The sequence below is a fragment of the Rhipicephalus sanguineus genome, chromosome 9 (assembly GCF_013339695.2).
Source record: "Rhipicephalus sanguineus isolate Rsan-2018 chromosome 9, BIME_Rsan_1.4, whole genome shotgun sequence".
NCBI classification, from domain to species: Eukaryota; Metazoa; Arthropoda; class Arachnida; order Ixodida; family Ixodidae; genus Rhipicephalus; species Rhipicephalus sanguineus.
In genome coordinates this window covers 11,167,307-11,193,663 of record NC_051184.2, presented here as the reverse complement: position 1 = coordinate 11,193,663, position 26,357 = coordinate 11,167,307, and the positions used below count along the sequence as shown (strand labels likewise).

Below are 26,357 nucleotides of genomic sequence, written 5' to 3'. Positions count from 1 at the left end.
TCCCGCTGCATGGAGGGCCAGACATAGCTGTCAGCCACGAGGCGTGTAGACGCGCGTATGCCTGGGTGGCTGAGGTTGTGGAGCTGGTTGAAAAGCCCACGGCGATGGGACACGGGCACATAGGGCCTGCTTCGTCCAGTCGACATGTCGCAACAGATTGTGGTTGTCGACCCTGGAATGGGGACTTGTTGCAACTGTAGTGAGGACCTGCCCTTGAGAAGTTCCTGCAGTTCGGCGTCCGTAGTCTGAGCCTCGGCGAGGACGTCCGCTGTTATGTGCGCAGAACTGATGGCTGCTACACGTGAAAGCGCGTCGGCGACCACGTTGTCTTTCCCGCTTACATGTTGGATGTCGGTGGTGAACTGTGCAATGAACGAGAGTTGGTTCTGCTGTACAGGCGGGAGTTTGTCGCGACGTTGAGAGAAGGCGAAGGTAAGAGGCTTGTGGTCGGTATAGATGGTGCAGTTCTGTGCTTCGAGAATATGGCGAAAGTGTTGCACTGCTTCATATATCGCCAGAAGTTCTCTGTAATAGGCTGGCAAACTTGTCGGGGCGGTGGTCGTGGTTTCGTCAGTGGAACTGGCGGTTGAAGGGGTCGTTTTCCGAGCTTCGAGTTTCTTGGAGAAGAACGCCAAGGGATGCCAAGTGTTGTCCACGCGCTGCATGAGGGCGGCACCGATGGCGAAGCTAGATGCGTCCGTGAAGAGTCCCAAGGGAGCGTCTGGCACGGGATGGGTGAGAAGCGTTGCGGTGCAGAGAGCGGCTTTGCAATCTTCGAAAGTTTTTGCTAACGTCGGTGTCCACGTGACGGGTTGGTTTCCTCGTAGGCCAGCCAAGGCATCATGGAGGGGAGCCTGGTAGTCGGCTGCGTGTGGCAAGAAACGCCCGTAGAAGTTCAGCATGCCGAGGAAACGGCGAAGGTCTTTAGCGGTGGCGGGTTGAGGGTAATTTTGCAAGTCCGAGATGCGTTGGGGCAAGGGCCGAGTTCCCTCAGATGAAACTTCGTGGCCGAGGAAGCGGACGACGGAAGCACCTAGCGTGCTTTTTTGGATATTCACGAGTAGACCGTGGTCATCGAGGCGTTGGAACAGCAGACGAAGGTGCCTGTGGTGCTCTTCGGCGTCGCGGGAGAATACCAGTATGTCGTCAAGGTAAACGAAGCAGAAGTCGAGGCCACGGACGACTTCGTCGATGAAGCACTGAAAGGTTTGTCCAGCGTTCCTCAGGCCGAAGCTCATGAAGGGAAACTCGAACAAACCAAAGGGAGTGATGATTGCCGTTTTCGGGACGTCATCCGGATTGACGGGTATCTGTGTGTAGGCCTTCACCAAGTCTAGCACGGAGAACACGTGGCAGCCATGAATGCGATGGGCGAAGTCCTGTATGTGGTGGACAGGGTACCTGTCCAGGATGGTGCGCACGTTGAGGGCACGGTAGTCCCCACAGGGCCGCCAGCCTTCGGTCTTCTTTGGAACAAGGTGGAGTGGCGAGGCCCATGGACTGTCAGAGCGGCGGGCGATTCCTTCGCGGAGCATGGCCTCGAACTCTGCTTTGGCTATGCGCATGCGGTCAGGGGCAAGGCGACAGGCGTGGCAGAAAACCGGGGGGCCTGAAGTGGTCCGGATGTAGTGCACGGTGGTGTGCTGCACTTTGCGTGGCAGTCCGCTGGGGCGCGTCAATCCGGGAAATTCGGCGAGGATGGCGTGGTACGGCGAATGGTTGTCAACACTGAGTACCTTGATGCTTGGCTGTTGGGCGGTCGTTCGCTGGCCTGGTGTGGAATGTCCCGTTGTCGCGTCGATGAGGAGGTCATTGCGGCAGTCCGGAAGGAGGTTGTAGTGGGCCAGAAAGTCTGAGCCGATGATTAGCTCGGCGACGTCGGCGATGACAAAATTCCAGCAAAGGTCACGGCGTAAGTTTCTGAGCTGGATGTGCAGGCGGAGCGAGCCGTACGTCTTGATTGTGGAGCGGTTTGCCGCGCTGAGCTCGAAAGACGTAGGCGGAAGAGGACCTTGAAGATGGGATCGCGGGTAGAAGCAAATGTCCGAACCGCTGTCGACAAGGAACCGCTGCTTCGTGATTGTGATTTGGTCGGTGACGAAGACGCGACGGCCTTCGGGTTGGCAGCTTGCGGCCGTCTCTACCAGCTGCCGTTGGCGTTTTCCGCATGCCCAGCGGAACACGGTGGTCGACATTGCCGGGCTCTGTCCCCGAAACGTCGGTGGTAGTAACACGGGCCGTTATCGGGTTGCCGCGACGAAGTGGTGTTAAGGTCGCGGCTTTGCGGGTGGCAGCGCTGGCGCATCGGAAGACGTTCATGCAGGCGTTGTTGAAGGGAGGTGAGCTGTCGATCGATGTCGTCGATACGGCGTGCAAGCTCCGCGGTGTTCAGCGGTGCGGCGACAGCCTGGATGGTGGGCGACAGCTGCGGCAAGGAGACCTCAACGACTGTCATGTGTAAAGGGGCACGGGGCGCGCGCCGGACAGCGCAAGGCGTCGATGGTGTGCGGGGAATGGAAAAATACCCGATGGTGTGCACCCCCGCCACGTCGACGCAAGCCATTGGCCGGAGGAAGGCGCGTGCCACGCGACCCGAACTGAGGTGCGGAACCCCAGAGGATCAAGCAGTCATTGTTCGGTGGGGTCGTCGAGGAGCAAGGTGTGGCAAGCCAGCGTCGCACCCGCGACGAGAGAAGTAGGGCCTCGTTCTGGGGGCAGCGGCACGAGAGGCTCGGGAGGGTAGCCGTCGACCTTGGCGTCACCCAAGTGAGGCTCCCCGAGCTTGCAGCAGCCTCATTCAGCAGTTCGCAGGGCACCTACGGCACTACCACAGCTCGACGAGACGGCAACCCGCCGACAATCACCTGGAGAGCCACGTCGGCAGTTTGACCCAGTGGCACCAAGAGGATAGGCCGAGGGTTAGGCCTAACCGGACGAGACGACGTTCTCGAAGGAAGACCGACGGGTCAGCGACGAGGACGACTAGCGAGGCGGCAGCTTCGACGACGGCGACTCCCAGACGTCGAGGAGTAGCATCGACGGGACTCAGCGTCGACTTTGGCGCGGAAGCGAGGCGAAGGACTCACGCGAAGTAAGAACGTTCCATTTGCATCGCTAGACCAAGACGCCATAGTTGCCAGACTTTCGGGCCGCTCAGGCCGAGCCGAGTTAGAAGTGGTTGTTGTATTCAGTTGTACCGCTGAACGTTTTTGAATATGTTACTTCTAATTAATTTTTGGTGTTAACTTCTTGTTTGCCGTGTTGTGTTTTATAAAGATTTGTTTGCAGTGACGCCACGGTCTCCGGCCTCGCTCTCTCCCAACTCCATCACACATTGCAAGCGCTCCCGAGATACGTGACAACGACGCGATCAGCAATTTCCGCAAGTTCGTCGAGAGGTAGCCGAACCTGAGCCCGCAGAATTGCCTGGACGTGCGGCGGGAGTCGTTGGAGCCAAAGCGCTCGCAGGAAGGAATCCTGGACTTGCATGTTGCCCGTGAGCGCACGCATGTGGCGCAGGAGCTGCGATGGTTTGCGCTCGGCAAGCTCTGCGGACTGAAGTTGTCGTACCCTCTGTTCTTCCGAGAGCGACAGGCGGCGGATGAGTGCGGTCTTCAGATGTTCATATAGGTTGGCCGTTGGTGGATTGGCCAGGATATCCCGGACCTCGCTGGCATAACGTGCGTCCAGGTGGGCGACGACGTAATTGTAGCGGGTCCGGTCTTGCGTGATGCTCGCCAGGGAGAACTGGGCCTCGACCTGGGCGAACCAGACCTCGGGCGAGTCCGCCCAAAACGGTGGAAGCTTGACGGCGACACGCCAGGTGTCGTACGAGGCAGCGTGCGGGATGGCTTCTGCAGAAGCTCTGACATCTTCAGTGGCGCCGGCAGGTACTGCTAGGGGCGCGGAGACGTTGCCGGGATGTTGCTGCTGCAGGGCCTGCAGTTGATGCTGAAGTTCTTCCACTTGCTGGCGAAGAGCGGCAAGGGCTTCTGGGTCGGCCATAGCGGTGCGGTTTGTTCGGTTTCCGGGTCACCAGATGTGGGATGCCGTGTCGGTGGAAGGACGCATCCCAACATAAAACGTAACAACTGTTTATTAACGGAGTAGCAGCAGCGGGGCGAGCATACCGACGCTGCACTTAGTTGGGTAGCGAAGGAATGATCTCTTCCGAGCTTGGCAGCTTGGTTTTATAGCCACCGTCGGTGACGTAAGCCTCCGGTGACGCTGTCCCTTATCTGAGGCGTGGTGTAGCATGCAGCCTTGTCACGCCGGCCTAGATAGTGACGAGGCGGAGGCGGCGCCGGTTTGTGCGCACTGTGTCGCCACACTCTCTTACACGGAGACAAAGGATGCTTACACAAACCGGGATGTGTGCTGTGCTTCACGCATATATAAACATCGCGCACACCAAGGTACATTGACATCGTATTTATTTAAAGGGGCCCTGCAACACTTTTCAAAGTAGCCGTGGAATGGCTTCACTAAAGGAGCTTATTTCCTCACGAATCGACCACCGCAAACATTTTTAGAATCCATCCAGTAAGAGCGGAGTTACAAAGATTTGTCGCACGCTGTAATTGCTTTCTCTCTCTCTTCCTGCACTTACTTGCAAATGTAAGAATGAGAGCTAAGGATATCGGTCTCCCTCGATCTGCGCTCATGAAATCCGGACACTGCATAGTACAGCACCAAAAACGGCTCGAATCGGCTGATTTTAACGCGTTCCACAGATGAAACTGACCAAAAATAATGTAACATGTTAACTCTTTGTGGGTCATATTCTGAGGGCCAGGGTAGATTTTTTTTATTGCCAGTTTAAGTTCTTCAGGCAAATCTATTTCAGAAAAAAATTGTATTTTTTATGGTGACCGTAAAGTGACAAGAAAATTGTTTGTGTTTGTGAACAAACACATGGTTTATTCGTGTATAACAGCAAGGTACAGGGTTCGTAGCGGTCCTTGAAAACTCTGGAATTTTCAAACAGCGTTTTCAACGCCTTGAAAACCATTAAATTTTTGTAGGTCCTTAAATGTCCTTGAATTTTGTCAATACACTTTTGTTGAGCCAAGTTTTAGCAGTAGCTTTTTGGATAGCTCTGTGCGAATAATTGAGCAAAGGTTACAGTTCTCGAATTCGCTATGGCATTAATTTAAAATTTGGAAATATGTTGTTTTTAAAAAGAACGAACAGACGTATTCTACCACACGTAACCTGCCTAAATATGGTTTCACTGCACCATAGAACTGCTGTGCCGTGAAACCACCTTGTCAGGGGAAATCCGTACCAGCACGAAGTCACACTTCTGCATTTCAGTCACTTTTTTTATGAGCATCTTATATTGCCTGAGTATGAGAAATTTTAAATATTAAAGTATTTTTACACATATATTCAAATCCTGCTACTATTCGAATTCACTTCAAAATTATTCAACACTAATTGCCATGCACTATGAGCCTAGAAAGTTATTCACATGAGCCTACTTTTGATCGGTGGGGTTAACGAGGAGTTTATTTTGTGGCAGTGGGGAGAGAAGAGTGCCCGACCCCTTTTTAAATGTGCGAGTGTGTGCGCATATATGCTCATCCGGTGAACGTGTTCATGTCCTAGTTGGTACTTGCTATGTGACATAATTGCCCTTAAAATGACACAAAGTGAGTTGGAAGTGCTGCCTGTATTCAGAATCAGAAATGGTTTTATTTAGTCATCGAATCAATTACAAAATTTGTGTATATAGAAGGAGGTCCCATAGTCAGAGACTGAATCGGGACCTCCTACAATAGTGAATACAGAAAAAAATTAATTCATGCAGCAAACAGTGGTACAGAAAACAGGTAATAAAATACATCGCAGGTAAAAAAGAAAACGGAGTTCTACTTAAGAAAAACATTAGCAGTAAGCAGCAACAAAAACTGAAATTAGACAACATAAAAAATAAAGGTAATTCAACTCTCCTAAACAGTTTTCAGATAATTACCATGGTGAAAGATAGTAAAAAATAAACTACAACAAAAAAAACTTAAACAGTGACATCTGATATCAGCAATGTAGGATGATGATGCAATGCTTCGTTAACAGGTTGTGAGAAAGCATGAAAGGGAGCGGGAGTAATAGAAGTGACCGAAACTATCCAGATTATGGAATGGATGAGAGTGAATGTGCCAATTGATTCCGAGGTTTGGGATAGTTATATTTGGGTTTCTTTCCCGCGTTTTTCTGTTATATTAGCGGCAATTATGTCATCTGTATATTCATACCAGTTGAAAAAATTTTATGGCTGGCGATGCACATTTTGTGTGTGTGTGCGTGTGTGCAAGCTCACGCAATGCATCCTGTCACTGATCCCGTTAATCGGGTTTGGCAATCGCCGGGCGGATTCTAAGGGCTGGCGTCACGGCCCTCCGAAAACGCACCACGAAAGCGCGGACAATTTAGAGTTGGTCCTTTGGTGCGCCAGCGAACGCCAGTTGTGGTCCAAAGACCGAGTCAGAGCCGAGAGTCAATAACACAAACGAAAACGAAATATATTCTCAGTTAAGGCAATACAAATATCACAAACACGTGCACACTCGGCTGGTACTAGTTACAACTTCACAGTATAATTCAGGTGGTGTTTACACAACGGGAGCTAAACAAACAGATCACACGCTACAAATGCAATCGCATGCATTACAACTATTCAATGACAGTTAAAGTCCTGAATATACAATGACGTATCCAGTCCACAATACTTGGACGGTAATCGAATGCTTCTCTTCAAGGAAACACTCACGCCAGCTCCAGCGTTGATCGTCGTAGCTCAACCGTCGTCGTAACTTGTCACGGCTCACACGGCGTCGTCCTCCAATGCTTCCAGATCGACGATCGATGGACCGCACACCAACATAAACACATCTTCTTTGGCTAACGGAGCCACACTTAGCATAACTTCACCATCACCGGACCGACTGACTCACTCCTGTCTCGACTGTCTGACTCGTCGTCGTTTGCACGCTTTTATCCCTTCTCCCCCGGTTTCTAGAAGCGTCGGGAGGGTTGTTCGGCGTGCAGTACAGCCAAGGCTAAGGATAGTTCGAGATTTCTCTCGCCGGTTCTACTCGCGGCGGTGTCACTCGGGGATGCGTCCCCCCTTCCTTCTAGAAACATCCAGGCTTTGCCGGGCATTTGATCGCGTTGTCTGTGTCTGGCTCGAGTAGGTGAGGAGGATGCGGCACGTCGGCACCTTGTGATGCTTGTTTTTTTGTCGTTCGCGCTTCTTGGGCGAGCGGATCGCGCCGTTCCGTCTCGTAGCCGTTTGAAAGCGGCCGCGCGCGCGCTTTATGGGCGCTCGTTTGTGACACATGCGTATTGTGAGGTGAATCAGTTTAAGCAAACGGGCAGAAGAATACTGAAACCTGCTTTGAACAAAATACGAGTGAAGAAAGTAACTGTCAAAACCCCTTTAGTTTGCTATTAATTGTGAAAAAGTACCTACTTTAGCTTGTGTGCAATGAAAGATGTGCTTCATGCTGTAAAAGCTGGTGTTCCTTTTTTCTACGTTCTCAACAATTGTTGTTTCGGGTCCTTGAAAATTCTTCATCAGGTGCTTCAAAGTCCTTAAAAACCCATGAATTTTTTTGTTCAACGTTGCTATGAACCTTGAGATAAATACTATAAAAAAGCCGTTATGACTGCTAAAAAGTTATGCATTGCAATAAACATCTGTAGTTCACAGACGTACAGAAATAAGTGCCTGAAGATGAGTCAGGTGGAAACACGGAGGGAGAAAAGTCACTTTTGATCCAGTCAGCATCGTCTCAGCACGCACACTTTTGAGATGTCGCTTGCTTATGAACATCTGAGTCTTAATTCAAAAGTAACTCCTCGTATGATGGGCTGACATTAACTCAAATCAGATTATGATTCGGCAATTGAGCAACAATTTGGAGGAATTGCTGCTATACTCACTTGCAGCAGAGAAACCAGCGCACACATCCATTGCGCAAGGAAACAGCGCAGGTGAGCGCACTGAAGAAAACTGTGTAGTCGTGAGCGCTTCCGGAAAGCAAAAACAAGTCCGAAACCTGTAATAATCATTCGTCTTATCGCCAACGAGGCGGAAATGGTTTTTGTGAGTTCGAAGCAGGAAATGCAACCACAGCGGCATCGTTTGTGTCAGTCAGCACCTGCACGAGCACAGGCATAATCGCGTACCGAGGAGCAATAAACAAGAGAGTAACAAATCAGTCACCTTTTGAATGATTTTAAACCAGGAAGCTATGGTTTTGCAGGCTCAACAAGCAGGAACCGGCCAAAGCACGAAACTGAAACTAGCCGGCGCACCGCTGTAAAAAAAGCATAAAATGAAAGACATCGGCAGAAGAAAAAAATTCCACGTATTCCCGCAATGTGGAAGAAGCACATGCCAAGCAAGAAAACTGATGGGAAAAGGCGTGTTTTTTTACCGTCTTGAGGGTTAATGTTGCGCAGATTCCACTAGGATACACTAGCGAACACATCGAACACACATATGCAAAGAAGACGCTACGACTAGCTGTCGTGTGCTGTACTAAACTACGGCCTGTTAGGTGTCTCTCGACTGCCACCATCAGCAGGTTGTGCTCGTAACTTGCATCAGGACCGACGAGAAGGGAAGTACAGGCGAGACGGCGCAGAGCAGCGAAGCAATAGAGTTTAATACTACATCGTTAGACCAAAGTGGACATTTAAGTTTGCAAACTGACAAAGGTAAGAAGCCGAGGAGCAGAGTTCCGTCAGAGTCTCAGCCAAGTCTGCCCCACCCAGTCTCTCCCTGCGCGTTTTTAAAGGGTTCCAGACGTTTGTGTGATGTCAGGTGCCTCCAGACATGACCAAATATGGACATCACATTGTGTTCGCACCACCGACCGCGCCACTGATCACGCCACCGATCACGCCACCGATCACGCCACCGGCGTTCCAACACTCAAGAGCCAGGTGCGGATGAGCCGTGAGCTCACCACGTTCTTGCGCACAGCACAAGGCCAAGGGCGCACAACTGCTCCACCTTCGCAGCAGCAGTGTCTCGGGTTTCTCGGGCGTCTGGGCATCCACTTCTGCGCCTCTATCCCCGGAACGTCTACAGGCCCGGGAGCGTTCGCATGCTGTCCGTGTTCTTGCATTTGGGCCCAAAGGGGTTCACGTAATCGAAGCTTAACAGGCCCTACGACATCGTGATAACTTATACTTTATATTGGACCGCCATTGGTAAGGCTGTTACCTGTAAATAAAAAATAACACTTTTTTGTAATGTATATATATTATAAAGTTGGTAACTGTTCATCATTAGTGCCAGAAAACGTCCAGAAAAGATACGAGACTAATGCTTAGATGTCAACAAAAATAGCGGCAATGCTTAGCAGTGCTAGGTTTTGTAGCAATATGGCCTTCTTTAGAGCGGTGTTAGCCTCTCTAGTGGCGTTATAGAAGGAGAGATCAAGCTAGCAAAGTTTACAGCAATCCAATTTTGACAGAGAATGGTGAATGTTCAAAACAAAAAACTCCTTTCCGCGAGCAAGTAACCGCTATGCTTTGAATACCTGTTTGCACAGTATGACCAAACCTACGTTGGACATTTACATCAGCAAGATTTTTGATGCCGTGTTTCAAGAGATGGTGGGGAGAAAATTCAATCCCTTGAATTTTGGAAAAAAATCTGTTTCACCGAAAGGGCAAAGCAGTGAATGCGATAGCACCATGTCGTAATGTTACACAAAATAAGGTTAGCAGCTAACTCTTCTTGGTCCGATCTCGCATAACCATAACAAAACGCTGGTGTATGGGAATACGACCGGTCCTGGGAGAGAAGTGGTTTTCGTGCAGTTTCTCGTATCAGTGGACACAGCACGAAGCGGTGAGATCACGGCGCGTAGAAGGGTATACGAGCCGTTTGCTTATGTCTGCCGACATAGCGACCGCACCCTTACAATGCTTACAGTTGCTTACCATACAATGTGCGCAGCGATGTTGTGGATTTAGACTTTATACGGAACAGTACAGCGACTGTGAAAAAAAAAAGTACAGATTGTCCATATAATTGTTATCGCAATAAAAAAAAAATACACAAAAACCGTGGAAGAGGGCTCGCCTTTTTTCTGGAGAGCTGCATCATCTCCGCTGTAAAGTGTTCGTCCGTTGGAAGAATAAAATAATCCGACGCCTTTTCCACTGGTTTCGTTCTCGCCTTCACTACGCTTCTTACAGGCGATATCTCATCGCCAGATATTTCTTCATGAAGCACGCGTATACAGCACGAAGCGTTGAGCCTATAAGGATTTCGCGCTTGTCGGCTACACTTTATCTCCGCATGCGCAGTCGGACACGCACAAAATGGAGCGAAATAAGTTGATTGCGCACAATATATAGTCACTCGAGACAACGAATAAAGGGTGGCAGCTCCATGGCAAAGCAGGGTGGGAGGCAATTCATAACTAATATTACTCGCATATGGAACAATCGAGGGTGCGTACCGTAATGATGTCACGTGAATCACTGCTGTGGCACCACGAAGTGCGCCAAAAAGGCGAGAAACGCCAAGAAAGAATAACGCGCTCAATTTTGTTTTCAGAGCTTGTTTTGGAGCCCTTTAAAAAGACAGGGCGTGCAGATACGGACACAAGAGAGTAGTGAAGACACCACAAACGCCGCTACCTACTGAAAAATCGCACAGCCGCGGAACAGGAGGTAGACACAAATACTTATCTGCGCATTCCCAGGCAAGAGGCGATACCTATCAATCAGGTGCGCGTGGTGGCCTACGTGAGAGATAACTGTTCCCTCTCTTGACTTCCCTCTTGTGCCCATGTTTGCACGCCCTGTGTTTTTAACATGAATATCTACCAACTAGCTCAGCTATCTGTTATTTCAAGTTTTTCATTGTCTTTACTTCTACATTTATTTATCGATTTACTCGAGTACAAATGAAAGCAAAAAAGTGTACTAACGCATCTATATATATCACTTACCTATTTTATTTATCTACGCAGAGTGTACTAGGTCAAAGACTCCACGAATATGCTATACACTCCGTTCGGGACCTATAGAGGGCGCCTTGAAAGACGCACGCGGCGCCACTTGCGGTGCGACGAGCGTGCAACGTTGAGAGCATTAGCAGACAACAGTGCCTCATTGCTTTGACAGCTATGGCGGCGCAAGCGCCCATCGCTGGTGCGTTAGTGCTTCGAGCTGGATTTAAAGATATCGTGGTGGGATCGTTCTTCCGCGATGCCACCATTAAAAAGGGGGAAAACCTGCTTGAGAGTGGCCACGTTTTTGACGTTAGTGAACGCTTTGCTACGGTGTCGTCAGTACTGACGGCTAAATGCGTGCGTCAGGCGTGCGTCCCACAAGAGGCTTACTCCATAGCTATCCGAGGCAAGCTGTCATTCTTTCATGCTTAGAATATTATTGGTGCATGCCCACTACTCGTGTACTTGCAAAATGCTCAGAACATTTAGAATTATCCACGGCCACTCGCCGTGGAAACTTCGGCGAGTGGCCGGGCGGCGTGGTTATTTGTTGGCGGCTTCGTGTCATGTCGATTCGCAGCCATCAAATATTTTGCTTGAAATTGTCGCGCGTAGCAACGACCTTATTGCAGCATAAGCATAAGTCTCAGCCGTAGTCTTTCTGCTTTAATCCTAGGATCTATCCGAAGAGCCGCGACCACCTGACATTTTTGTCCCTCAACATCTCGGGGGAAGGGGATCGACTCCCAGTTAGCGCATCTCTAATTGAACAGCTGCGCTTCCGCCAGTACTAAAATCATGACCGCAAGAACAGCGCGAACGTAAAGCACGGGACGTAGAAGACACACATACGACGACACGAGCGCTGACTATCAACTTATCTTCTGCAAGCACGGACGGCTTACGATATCCGTCAGGAAATATCGTTGGCACGTACGACGGGGACGACACATCCTTGGACGGCACACCCCCAACGAAATGTGCACTGCATGTCTTCGAGTGCCGAGAGGGCTCCCAGTTTGTTCCGTCATGGCTGAAATGTACTGATGCTAGCGGCAGTAGAAAAACAAAACCGCAGAACGCGAGACGGCAGAGGGAGTGGGAAGCAAGCTAACTTTTTTCGTCGCACAGCCGTGATCCACTTCTGCCGCTGCCCAAGAAAGCACGTACGAGTTGAGAAACGGTGAAACATCGTTCTCACAGGGCACGACGTGTACCTGTTGGTATAACCGACGACGCAGCAGTTCATGACTGCGTCACAGAACACCTACAACTGCGTGCTAGCGGGCGCGGGAAAGCGTTCGCTTCTGCTCAGGCTCTCAACGACTGCCTTCTCTGACGGCCGCATGGTGGCGCGCCAGTCGCAGTGAACGTAAGGTCCCTGTATTTTTCAAAGGTAGCGCAAACCATTGTCCAAAAAGGAAAGGGACAATTTCCTCCCCGCTCTCTGCGTCTCTCCTCTCTTCTTCGCCCTTTTGTGCTCCCCTATTGGACCAGGCCCGACACGTGACCAGTTATTCCCGATGACCCCTCTGCCTCTTGCTCTAGCGGTGGAAAACGACGCCATTATTGGGCGTACAAACACCGCCGCACATGCGCGCTGTACGTGGGCGCAGGCTTCTTATAGCTTTTTAGTTTGCAAGACGCCATCGTATGCAGCCAGGTGCCAACTTGTTGCGCTGTTGGCTGCTCGAACAGCATTGCCAAGGGCGTCAAGGTTTTTCTGTTCCTCGTGGAAAGGAAAATGTCAAACGGCGAGCGATATGGTTCCATTTTATCGGGAGAAAGAACTTCGATTGCCACAATGGGAGGCTTTGTGAGATAAGTCGACCACTACTAAACCCTTTCGTATATATTTGCCATTCGAACTCTTTTAGATGGAGCTAAGGCTCGATACTGGTGCCTAAGTTAGACAAAAAAAAAAGGCGGCGTGACATTATCGGCCGCACTTTCTCGCACACAATATTTACAGCGAATTCCTTAGTGTTCGCAATTTAGTCATTGTTTTGCGAAAATTTACTGCAACGTCTGAGAAAAATATTTTTGCAAGATCTCTGTTTTCTCGCGCAGCCCTGGCGCGGCCCGTAGATTTTACAAAATTCACTTGCCAGAAGTCGTTAAAAACATACTCTGAGAAAGTCGGAGCTGTTTTTTTTTTTTGTTTTTTTTTTTTGGCGCTCATAAATAGAATGTGGTGATGAGGTGTACGATAAAGAAAGAGACATGGCAAGTAAGGAGCATCGATTGATGAGCGTAATTTACTTAGCAGTGCTGCCCGTATGCAAACTGTAATTTTAAATGCATGTTTGTTCTCTAACCCTCTAATTTTTTCTCCTGAACTATATGTTTATTTGAAGAAAGTGTTAGTTTTTATTCTTTGTGTTGTCGGTTTTTATATTTTTTAAATATATCCACATTTCTCAGTGTTACTGATATTCTGTGTTCAATAATAATTATCATAAGACAGTTGCTGCATGTTTTTCTTTGATGCGCTTTATTATTTGTTGTAGTTTTGAGCACTTTGGCCGTATTTCGTTACGCAAATTGCAGTGGGTGCATTGGAGGATGTCTGTATATTTCAGAAACACTTCACACACGATCAATTCGAGCCAGTCATCCTTGCGACAAATGGCTGCAAGAAGCTAAAGCCTAATGCAGTTCCCTCCATATTTCTGCATCAGCCAGTCTCTAAGAGTCTCCAATTAAAGAGCTAGCTCCAATTAATGAGCACGAGCAACACGCGATGGAACCAAAAAGATATTTACCAGAGGGGGCAATAGAAGCACGTGAACGCAGTTCGAAATTTAAAAGAATGCGCGCTGGGGGTATTTAGCAAATAAGTGCCTCCGCCGTGTTGTGTGTTCATAATTTGACGTAGCGTCTCATTTTTCCGAAATGTGTCTTGTAAACGAACACAACGGTATCCGAAAAGAAAAACATCTGCTGTAAATACTTCCTAGGATTGCGTTTAACATGTTCTGCCTCTTGTTCGCCTGGTGTGAGCGACGCATCCTACACTTATGAACTCAAATGCAATGCGCAAATGCTAGGTTTTCACGTTTTCAAAACAGGTCTCAGGTCCAGAAAGCTGTTCGTGTGCGCAATGTTCTTATATATGCCGGCACCAGTGTGTGATTTTTGCTTATAAAACGCGAAATGATAGCCAGTGTACCGACCAACCACAAACTATTTTTACTACACATCTTACAAACGAATAGCTGTGTGAATCTGCGCCCAGAATTGTCGCGTTTCTAAGCAAGTACAAGCAAGCGCTTCGACGCGCCGCATGCGGGCTGGGCGCGCCTTGCGAGTCTCGCCCAATAATGGCGGCCGGGCGAGGAGGAAACGGCGCTGAGAGGAGGAGTTTGCGCTACCTTTGAAAAATAGAGGGACCTTAAGTGAACGGAGTGTATACAGCGAGTTGCGTCGTCGCCCTTTGAGGGTAGAGGACGCCGCAGAGTGGAGGTGCAGGCAATACTCGCGAGACTTCTGAAGGAGAGAAAGATGCAACTTCCCGAGAGCCATTCTCGATGTGTTCACCTAAAGGAGATGTCCACAGTCCATTTCGCCACAGAGCATTCCGTTACTCGAAAAAGCGCTGAGCCGTGATGTCACCTCGCTCTTGACCACGTCGATGCACCAACCCACCAGCACCTTCCCACCGTAAGAAGAAAGTGGACGAAATGTACAGAAACAGGAACTTGTCAAGTCTGAACTTGCATATGAATGTGTCCCAGTTGTTTGAGAACTATGCACAGAATGCGTACTGACCTTCACAGGTGCGTTACACGGGCGGTCGCATTAAACCTAATTCAATGGCTAGTGCGATTAGAGTTGGCTTCCGAGATGTGCACCCAAAAGCGCATCTCTGGGGGCTGCGTCCGTTGCGTTGAAGCGTTTTACGTGCTTCAGTAATAATAATAATAATAATAATAATAATAATAATAATAATATCTGGGTTGTTAAGTTCCAAAATTACGATATGATTATGAGAGACGCCGTAGAGGAGAGCTCCGGAAATTTTTATCATCTGCATGGCGTTGCTTAACGTCCACTGACGTCGCACAGTACCCGGGCCTCTAGCATTTCGCTTGCATCGAAATGCGACCACCGTGGCCGGGATAGAACCCGCGACCTTCGGGTCAGCAGCCGAGCACCATAACCACTTCTCCACCACGGCGGACCATTCCGTCGCTCTCATTTGTGTCAAGGGTTGTGAAAGCTTCGTGACGTCAAAATGACGTTACGAAAGAAGAACTGGGAACAAGGGACGCGCTGCTCGCCGAACTCCAATTAATCGGTGGCAGCCGAAATGGACAGTCCGCTAGGGGGACACATCGAGAATAACTCCCCAGCTACAGTGAACAAGAAGTGTTCACTGGCATGCTGGGAATTGTGACCAGAGCATGGAGCACGAGGGGGGATCGGCGTCAGAGGAAGTTGGCTTGTGGACGCTAGGCGAGCGTGCTCGTCAATTTTTTTTCCCATGTGCCCACCACAAAAATGAAACTAAACACAAACCCGAGGAGGTAGCGGCTTTATAGGAGGTTGCTTTGTGGACGCTAGGTGCGCTCCCTCCTAATTTTTTTTCTCCAAGGTGTAAGGGCTAGTTTGGAGATCATTCTTGACTTTTTGTGGTATCCTGACGTCTTTCGTGTGTCCGTGTTTGTCCGCCCTGTCTCTTTAGAATGTATACTTACCAACTAGCTCAGCTCTCTGTTATTCTGAGATCACTCTGTTCCTCTCATTTGTGTCGGGAGTTGTGAAAGCTTCGTGGCCTCAAAATTAGAAAAGAACGGGAAGCAGAGGGCGCGCTACTCGCCGAGCTCCCGCCAATCAACGGCGGCTGAAATGAACAGTCCATTACATGGATACATCAAGAGCTCCCTCAAGGATGTGTTGTATTTTATGACCACATTCCCCGTTCATATTAAAAGAAAGGACAAACGGCAGCGCGCCGCAATTATAGCGCGGCGGCGCGAGCAAAAACAGGCGGCGGCGGCGACGCACACCTCTAGCTTGAGAGCACACTCCATACAGGAACGGGTGCCTAAGAGCTGCACTCTAAAAAAACGCCAGGCCTGCGCTGAAACCGCAGCACAGTCACAGCGAAAGCTGGAAGAGCGGCGTTTCTAGAGCCCGTTAAGCTCTCTTGGGGCAACAATACAAGTACACTAGAAAGGTACCCACTACTCCATAAATCACAAAGAACTTTACTGAGACCCCGAGGAAATGGATCATGCGCTTATGGGCTTCCTTGGCAACCAATACAAGTGCACTTGCGAGGAACCTACTACGCTATAAATCATTGTAATTTTACTGAGACCCCGAGGAAGTGGATCATGCGCTTATGGGCTTCCTTGGCAACCAATACAAGTGCACTTGCGAGGAACCCACTACGCTATAAATTATTGTAATTTTTGAGAAGTAGGGCAGCACGCACTGTGCAATTTTTCGTCATTCTACGGAGAGCGTTGGCACCTGCTAAACGCATGTAAGGCATTATGCGCACTTTGTTGATGCTGTGCCTGATGACGATGAAGAATTGTGGCAGAGCCCTTTGTAATGGGTTGGAAGCATTCAACAACCTACTCGTTGTGCAATTCGCGTTGTGCGATGCTTGGTGCTTATTTTACTCTTCTACCGCGCTATATTGCATATGCTAATGTGGTTCCTTCCCGACATGAAGCCTGTATAGGACCTTTTTGCAAAGCAGTTTCAAGCACCGGCATGGCTCAGAGGTTGAATACTGGGCTCCCACGCAGAGGGCCCAGGTTCGAACCTCGTTCCATCCTGGAATTTTTTTCTTATTTCGTTTTTTTTTTTTTTTCTTATTTCGAGCGATACTGATTACGGACACTGGCGGCGGCGGCGGACAACTACGGCGCCAAAAACGGCCGGTGAAATGATCTCATAACGGCTTTCGCTGTAAAAATTAAGGCGGCTTCGAACTAGTGGTGCCAAGCCTGAAAGAATTGCGGAGCTTAGCAGCCTTCCTTGTTTCTCTTTATTTTTCTATTTCTTTCTTCCCCTCTTTCTCTCTGCTTGTTTCTGTCTTCCTCTCGCTACCTATTACTTTCCCTTTCTTGCCTTGCTCTCTATCTCTCTCTATTTATTGCTTACTGTTTCTTTCTATCTCTTTCTTTTCTTTTTGTCTTGCTCTCTGGTTTTCAATTTTTTGTGTCTGTTTCTTTCTCTCTCTCTGTACTCGTTCTCTTGCCCATCAGAGTTATTACATCCCACGGCGGACAAATCGATGCACGTGTTGTGGGAGCGAAGCAGAAGATGAAGAAGAGAGCATGTTCGTGATGATGATAATTTTTGTTCACAACTAACCAAGTTTTTCCAAGCATAAACAGCTCCACTGTTAAAAGATATGGGTTGCGTGGTCTAGGGCTTGGTTCTTTATTATGCTACAGTGGGCGCTTTGCTACTTCGTAAGAGGGTTGATTTATTGTGGGTACCTCGCAAGTGTACTTGCAGTAGGCGCCCTAAGATAGTTTACAGGGGGCTCTATGAAGGCCACTCCACTAGCTTACGCTGTGACATTGCTGCGCGTTCCGCGCAGGCTTGGCGTTTTTTGTTAATAAAATGCTTGTCCAAGGGCCGTTGTGTAAGCAGGTGTGGCCTTTGCAGGTTTGTGTGTGCAATGCCTTCATCACTGGAACTTCGGCTAAGCTCATCCAGTAACCAGGTATGTGCATTTCGTTTGAGTGGGCATATTTATGCCACAATGTTCTTCTTACAGGTGGTGAGCAACAGCGGTCCTATTGAGCTGGAGCTTGTTGTGCGAGAGTCCAATGGCCGTCGGCTGGCCAACATCAGCTCACTGGATGTGCTGTGGGAGCTGTCGGACTACAGGCTAGCCCAATTGGACAGCCACAGGGATGTCACCAGCCATGTGGATGGCTCAGCTGGATACCGCCGCACTTCTAAGGGTTTGTTTGCCTTCGTTTAAAGCACTTGACATCATGGCTGCATCAAACAGAGGTGGTCCAACTGTGCCATTTTTGCCATTTTGCTACAATCTAACTTGTCTGTGCCTCGCTGCACAAATCCCAGTATACATATTTATACATATAGTATAGTATACATATTATACATACAGTACAAGTTACACCAGCTGCACCTGAGTTCACTGCTTTGGCTTTTCACACAGCAGCTGAGCGCTTTTTGCCCGAAATGTTCTTATTCTGGCCCGAGAAACGAGTGATTTTTTAAGATTGCGGCAAATCGCTTCCCCTCTCCCTCTTTCCAGCAATGCGCTTAATTTTCGTTAAAGCATGTATATACAACAGAATCTTGGTGATGTGAACCCGGCTCATAGGCATTTGTAAAACTTCCCGCCCAAATTCCATTGTATCCAATGGGTGAAAATCCAGATGTTCCAAACACTTTTCTGCGTCGCGACAGATGATACGAACATAGGTACTGAAGCCATCGAGCAATGGCCGACAGCAGCGTGCACCGAAAGCATGTGCATGGCCAGCATACATGCATGGAAAATAGAACTACCATTTTCCACAATCACTGTGCACGAAACTGCAGTCGCTGTCGACACGATCATGTATAGCAACGTCGAACTCCAAAACAGCACATGCATCCAACGCTCACAGAGTCAAAGCGGTGCTGCTTGCCGCAACAGCTGTGGACAAAACCGTGGTCATAGATAGCAGCCACATAGTTCTGACAGGGTCAATTAACAACCCCGGTGTCCAAAATTTGTGATGGAGAGATGACTGCGTACTTCCATGATGTGAACACACAGCTGCAAGGATGTCGCAAATAAGTGCTGTAATAAGGAAGTTACAATGTGTAGAACAACCCACTTTGGCCTGTTTTGGTTTCTCCCTTGGCTTCTTGGGAGCGAAGAAGGGTAGGTGTTGTGGGAATCGAGCGCGCTGTCCCCTTTGGCGCCTCGTTCCCCAGCTAGCGCGTGTGCTGGCCCCGCACGGCTTGAGCGCCGGGAACCGCCGTTGATCAGCGACATGGCTACCATGGCTACACCGCCAGGCCTTTTTGCCTGGTGCTAACCATGCGTCAGTCTTCCCGCACGACGCCACGTACGTGTCCGGACATGTCTGGGCAATGCTCGCTGCACACCACGCTAGCCTACGTCACTGGGCTTCACTGGTCCTCATTGGCCACCAGTGACAACGCGCTTCCCCCAAGAGCTTGCTTGGCTCGCTTCTGTCTGGCGCGGACTTGCCCGCTTCAGAATCAGGGTTACCAGATTGGGCTATTAATAGCCAAATTGGGCTACTTTTTGTTCGAGTTGGCGTCGGATTTTTCTCTTTGGCTATGTGGCTATTTTTGGGCTACATTGCTATCGACTAGGCAAGAATTCCAAAAAGCTACAAAATGTAGATAATTTTAGTATCGGGGACCCCAAATGGCGTACGCACGCACGCTCTTGCGTTCATTTGTACCTCCAGCCATACAAGTGCTGGAGACCCCCCAGCAGCTGCACCCACGGAGAATACAAAGGAAAGCAGGAGCGTGCGTACGTGAGCGATCTGGGGTCCCTGGCACTAAAACTCTAGTTAAACTCTAATGCACCTTGTCATCGAAGGCCCCCTGGCCGCCGCCATGAGACCCTTAGGGCTGTTGTTAACATGCATGACCCCCCAAAAATGCAGTACCGAGGCGCGACGTCAAGCTTTTGTACTCCACTGCAGAAGCCAAGAAAGGTGGTGATCGTTCTCTCTGTTAAAAAGCTCTATACAAAGAACGCCAAGGCTTACATGCGCATGCCGCTAATGCCATCAAAACATTCCAGTGTGTTGAACAATCCCTGCACCTGGAGACGTAGCCCAACAAAGGGTTTCACGTGTCGTCAATTTGAAACCATGTTGATGGCTCACGTTTTCTCTAGACTTTCTTGGCTTCTACTACCGTAAAATGCCGAGCAAGCGCCCCCCCCCTTCCCCCCACCACACAGTGAAAAATAATAAAAGATGTGGAGGGGGCCATCTTGCTCAGTCCCAGAGCAAAATCCAAGATAGCAGCGGAAGTGCCTCTAAGTAGAATGCGCACCTATGTTTCTTATGAAATGCTTTGTTGAATACGCGTGCATTTACAGTTTTTACTGAATCAGAGGGTGCCCGTCTGACATTTCACGTGTTATGACAAGAGTGGAACGACGTTCAAGTACCCCAACAATTTGCGTCAACCTGGAATGCAACCCCATTTGTATGTTATCAAGTGGCAATAAACTTTTTTCTAGATTCTGCAGCCATCGCTCAATCATTGTGGATTGAATAGCAAAAAAAAAATATATTATGCAGTACAACGGATTCACGCACACATTTGCTGATTTTGGCTATTTTTGGGCTACTTCAAATTTTCGCGTTGGGCTATGTTTGGGCTACCTCGGAGTCCAATTTGGCGGTTTGAGGCTCGCACCAATCGGTAACCCTGCTTCAGATGCTCTCAGGCCTCCACGAGTGGTTGACGCGCTGCTCTGGCAGGCAGCTTCTCGTTCGTGCGCTCGACTGCTGCCCTTTGTGTGACAGTCATAGCCGCTGGCAAGCATTCTCGACCGGTCTTGCGGAGTTCCCCTTACGGCCTGCAAGCCCGTGACTGTCGTTATAGGTGTGCAGAAGGTTCCCCTTCAGGGGGGGAAGGGGGGGCGAAGGTTCGTCGCAGCGCCTCCCCCCCTCCCAATTATATCAGTGTATGGCGCTGACATTGTGCCCCCTCTCTCTATTATGTCAATGTGTGGAGCTGACTTTGCGCCCCCCCCCCCTCTTAGGTGAATAGGGGGGGGGGGGGGCGTCCCCCTGCCCCCCCTCCCACCCCCACCTGTGCGCACGCATGTGACTGTTGTACTGTGCTGCATCTTGGGTTAATAAACCCGTGTTTGTTGACAACCTGCCTCGAGTGCCTTTTCGGCGCCGTGTCGGAGATTCGACGAGCCCGGCCGTAGCGTCTTTGTTCGCTGTGGCAGTGGAGAACGTCGCGTCTCTTCCCGGTCGCCTTGTAGGGTAAGCTTCGTGCAAACCTATCTCCACATAACTGGCGCCCAACTTGATTTCGGCATCATGGCATCAGAGCAGTCCCCCTGGAGGTGCCCACTCCTGCTTGATCCAGTGGCGACTGGATCGGTTTTGCTTCGAGCGACCGCACGCTCTTAAATGAGTGTCTGGATCCACCACTGATCTTAGTGTGATGACGGCAGTGTCCAGACAAGAGACGATGTTGAATGCAATGTTTGGTCAGTTCAAGACGTTCCAGTCTCTGCCAACACGAACAGAACGAAAACGTGTAGTTTATGCAGGAACGCAAAATAAAAGGCAAGGCGCGATGCTCCACCGATTCCTCCTGCGCGACATGCACCGTGCAGGCACTCTGATGGATCGCAGCGCCCCCTGCGCATGCATCCGTGGCACGGACACGGCCTTGCATGGGGACGGCGCAGAGACAGCAGACTAGCCAGTATGTTCTAGGGACCGTACCTTGGGAACCCACACTAGTTTTCGATTTTTGCGTCTTGGGTCAACGTGAGCGCAAGAGCCCAAGAGTGGCATGGGTTCTGCGCATGCGCCCTGCCGGCTCGCAAGCTCCTTGGGGTCCCAACTCTCAAATTCTCTAATATAACGCTAGAGCAAGCGCAGCGCGAGGTTAGCGCGCAAGCACGCTCACATGAGCACCGCGAGCAAGAGCACGCGCACTGTTGCTCAGCACAGCGCGAGAGAACGCCTGTATGAGCGCCTTGAAGCGCACACGCGTAGCGCGAGCAGAAAACGAGAGGGGGAGGGAGAGAAAGCATGCGCACGCGTGCAGCGATACAGAACGCACGCAGCCCCAACATAAACAAACTGGCGGAGAAGCGCCGCACGCAACCGCGTAACGAGATTTCTGAAAAAGGGGGCGCTTTTCAGAAAGGCGCAGCAGCGCCCCCTGGCCCAGGTTTTCTCGTCTATACAGTACGTGCTGAGAATTCAACCTCATCAGGTACGTACGCTATTACATTCATAAAAAAACGTCCTCGCTGTAGTACTCGTGAGTCGTAATTGCAGGTTCTTGGAATTCCAAGTTGGCACCTGGCAGCAAAGCTTAGGTCAGTACCTGCAGAAGGGTCTTTCGTTGTTAGAAGTCAAAGACCCGTTCATCGTTCGAAGGCCCTCCGAAGTGTCACTTTCTGCAGCAGTCTTGCCCTCAAGGAGTGCATGCATTCTCGATGGACATCAAAGACCTGTATTACTCGTTACCTCAGGCTGCTCTCGCTGATACCTTACGAGAAGAGATCGAGAAGCACGGTCCAGTACGTTTTCAAGACGCCGTCGGCACCAGTGTAACCAGGTTTTTAGAACTCCTATTCTTTTACCTCAGCAATACAGTCGTAAGACATGAAGGGCGATACTATGTGCAAAAAGAGGGCGTGTGCATAGGATCGTGTATTGCCCCCATCCTAAGCGACTTGCTCTTGGCAAGGTACGACAGACGCTTGGAGGAGAGCCTAACGACGATCCGGTGGGTGAAGATTTTTCGCTTTGTTGATGACTTCCTTGTTTTATTCGACGCGAAGCCGGACGAAGCCAGCATCACGGCAGACAAGATTTACAGCAACTTCTGCACTAACTTCCCTGGACTTTCCTTCACTAAGGAGCTGCCTGAAGGCAAAAAACTACGCTTCCTTGACCTCACGATTCACCTGGACGACCGGCATACCTGCTGGATTTATACCCCGCGATCGAAGAAAGACCTACTGCCATTTCCTTCTCATCACTCGAAGCTCGTAAAACGCGCCATCGCCTTGACCGCCATGAGGAATGCCTTAGGTCGTTCCTGTCCCCATCAAGTTGCTTCAAGTTTCGCCCTTCAAATGGAAAGGTTGGCAAGGGCTGGCTTTCCAGAACCGTTCCTGGCAGGACTGGCAGAAGTAGTGCTACGCGAATCTAGGTCGCAAGGAAAAGAAGCCCCACAGCAAGTTGACAAGGCCAAAGTTTCCGTCATCCCCTACCTGCATGGCGTATCCCACCGGGTGAAAAAAGCGGCTGCACGAGCGGGTGTAAGAGTGGTTTACTCGGCGCCTATAAAACTAAGCTCTCTCTGCAAGCGAGTGAATGCGGCAAGCTCTGAGAAACCCACGTGCCAGAAGAAACATGCAACTCGGTTTGTTCCATGCAAAACAGGATTGGTGTACGAGATCCCGACGTCCTGTGGAGGAATGTACATCGGTCAGACCGGCCGGTGTGTGAATGACCGCCTACGAGAACACGCCAGCAATCTTGGAGCGAAGACCGGCAGCAACTTGGCAATCCACTGCGCTAGGTGCGGGTGTAGCCCCAATTTCCAGCAGACGCGCATCGTTCGCAGTTACCGAGATTCCCGAGCCCGAGAAATCTATGAAGCCTATGAAATGCATAACGTCGGGTCAGCATGTGTCAGTTCACCTTCGATAGCGTTGGCAGACAAAGAGATTAGCTATATATATAGTATAGGGTAGGGCGCATGCGTTTTTGCAATATCTCTCCCCCTCCTCTCATGTGAAAAGCCTATTTATTCGTGTTCGCACTGTCATGAGTAAATGGGCACGGGGCGCGCGCCGGACAACACAAGGCGTCGATGGTGTGCGGGGAATGGAAAAATACCCGATGGTGTGCACCCCCGCCACGTCGACGCAAGCCATTGGCCGGCGAAAGGCGCGTGCCACGCGACCCGAACTGAGGTGCGGAACCCCAGAGGAAGGAGCAGGCATTGTTCGGTGGAGTCGTCGAGGAGCAAGGTGGTGGAAGCCAACGTCGCGTCCGCGACGGGAACGGTAGGGCTGAGTTCTGGAGGCAGCGTTGTGCATGCCCCGGGAGGGTGGCCGTCGACCTCGGGGTCTACCGAGCGAGGCGTCCTGGGCTTGCGGCAGCCTCAGCACGCAGTTCTCGTGGCACCTGCAGCACTACCACAGCTCGGCAAGACGACGGCGACCCACCAGCAATCACCGGAGAGCCACGTCGACAGTTCGACCCGGTGGCACCAAGGGGAGGCCAGGAGTTAGGCCTAACTGGACGAGACGGATGTTCTCGACGAAGGGCCGGAGGATCGGCGACGAGGAAGGCTAGCTACGCGGCGGATCGACGACGACGACCCCAAGACGTCGACAACAGCTGCGACGACTGGGCAGGGCGTCGATCTTCGCATCGAATCGAGGCGACGGGCAACACGAACCGTAAGAACGTTCGATTCGCGTAGCGAGACTGAGGCGCCATAGTGGCCAGACTTTGGAGTGTGTAGAAGTTAAGCATAGCTGGTAGGCTTTGCGATGTGTTAGAGATTGCGCGCTAGAGCGTCACGTTTTCTAACGTTACTTTTTGATGTAAATTTTTTAGTGTTAACTTCTTGTTTGCAGTGTTGGGTGATATAAAGTTTGTTTGCCGTGACGCCACGGTCTCCCGCCTCGCTCACTCTCCCAACTCCATCACACATTGCAAGCGCTCCCGAGATACGTGACATAATAAGTGGCGAGCCTGTGCCAGGATTTTTCCAGCGTTTGGCCCAGTTACGTATCGTCGGGGGTTGCAAGGATGGATTGGGAGAAGTTGGCGGCCGTGGCCAAAGACGTAGGGATGGATAAGGAGGAGACGAAGAGGTTTTTTGAGGTCGCTCAGAAGGAGCATGACAAGGAGCTCGCGCTGCAAGAACGGGCACGCGAAGCGGAGTACGAGCGCGAGAAGGAGCGTGCGCGTGAAGAGCACGAGCGCGAAAGGGAACGTGCGCGCGAACAGCACGAGCGCGAGAAGGAGATCCTCGAGCTTAAGCTGAAGCTAGCCGAGGTGAACGCTTGTCCGCGCAGCGACCCAAGTAACGCGAGTACTCCCACGTCAGCGTCGGCCAACTGGCCTATTCCCAGGCCTAGACAAATTTGCCCGCGTAAGCTAATGGCACCCTTCGATGAGAGAAGGGACGACCTTGATGCGTATTTGCATCGATTTGAAAGGATCGCCATTGGGCAAGGCTGGGAGAAGGGCGAGTGGGCAAACGCTCTGAGTTTGTGTCTCGTGGGAGAGGCGTTGAGTGTGTTTGGTCGCATGCCAGCACACGAGTCTCTGGACTACGACATTGTGAAAAAGACTTTATTGGAGAGGTTCCGGCTAACAGCCGAGGGTTTTCGCGAAAAGTTCCGAACATGTAGGCCCGAGGATTCAGAAACTGGCAAGCAGTTTGCGTGTCGGCTAGCTAACTATTTTGATCGCTGGATAGAGCTGTCCGAGACAGAAATGACATATGAAGGGGTCCGCGATAGAATGGTTGCTGAGCAATTCCTCAACAGGTGCAGCAAAAGCTTAGCAGTATTTTTGAAAGAGAGGAAGCTAAGCACAGTAGAGGAGATGGCAAAGCAAGCGGACCAGTTCGTGGAGGCTCAGGGTCTAAGGAACTTAGAAAAAGGCGACAGAGGCGATCACAACGAAGAAGAGAGCAACAGTGAGGTCCCAATGGGTAAACAAAGGGCACAGCAGCGGTGTTTCTTGTGCAATCGACTAGGGCATATAGCTATGAACTGCCGCACTAGCACTAGTCAACAAGAATCCCACGTTACCTGCCAATTGTGTCAGAAAAGAGGGCACAAAGCGAACGAGTGTAGGAATAGACCGGTAGAGCATACTGCGTGTGCAGTGAAGTCAGAAGAGAAGGAAGAGGTAGTGAGTGCAGTGCTAGATAGGTCGGAAGGTGTTAATATGCCAGTTGTGGAAGGTAAAGTAAACGGCAAACGGGTAACGGTGCTGAGGGACTCAGGAGCGGATACTGTGTTAGTGAGGAGAAGTCTGGTGAATAAAAAGGATTTCACGGGGAGAATAGGCACAGTGGTCTTTGTAGATGGATCCAAGAAGGAGTTACCCGAGGCGAAAATAAGGTTAGATACTCCTTATTTCGTAGGTGTACTCACAGCGAAGTGTATGGAAGATCCCATCTATGATGTGATATTGGGAAATAGGCCAGGGGTAAGAAGGGTGGATGACCCCGTACAGCGAGAGAAATATGCTAAACAAAGGAAACAGGTAACTGGAAGCCCCGAGAGCATTGAAGCTAGTAGGGGAAGTGGGAATAGCGAGGCACGAGGCAAGGATAAAGTGCCAATGTTGGAGTGGGTAGGTGTAACCTCTGAGGAGTTCTCAAATGAACAGAGGAGGGACAGAACTCTGAGGCACGCGATAGATAGAATTGGCCGTGAACCAACAAGAGAGGGATGTATAGACGGAGTGTCCTACGAATCACTCAAGGAGTTAATTTTCCGTAAGTTTTGGAAAAGAGGGACACTAATTAGACAACTGATGGTGCCCGCACGTTATAGACAGGTCATTTTAGAGCATTGGTATGCGAATGGGTTCAGAGATACACAGAACCTGCGTAGGGAAGTGACGAAGGAGGCATTTTGGC

General features: G+C 50.2%; 1 protein-coding gene across 2 annotated transcripts in view; it reads left to right on the top strand.

Annotated features, from left to right (window-relative positions):
* LOC119404591 (nuclear pore membrane glycoprotein 210) overlaps positions 1-26,357 on the top strand; it is a 345,697-nt gene that overhangs the window by 271,171 nt on the left and 48,169 nt on the right. For both annotated transcript variants that reach the window (XM_037671142.2, XM_049418937.1), the window contains exons 17-18: positions 17,622-17,679; positions 17,734-17,923. In XM_037671142.2, the coding sequence (XP_037527070.1) occupies positions 17,622-17,679; positions 17,734-17,923 (248 nt within the window). The remainder of the gene's footprint in view (positions 1-17,621; positions 17,680-17,733; positions 17,924-26,357) is intronic.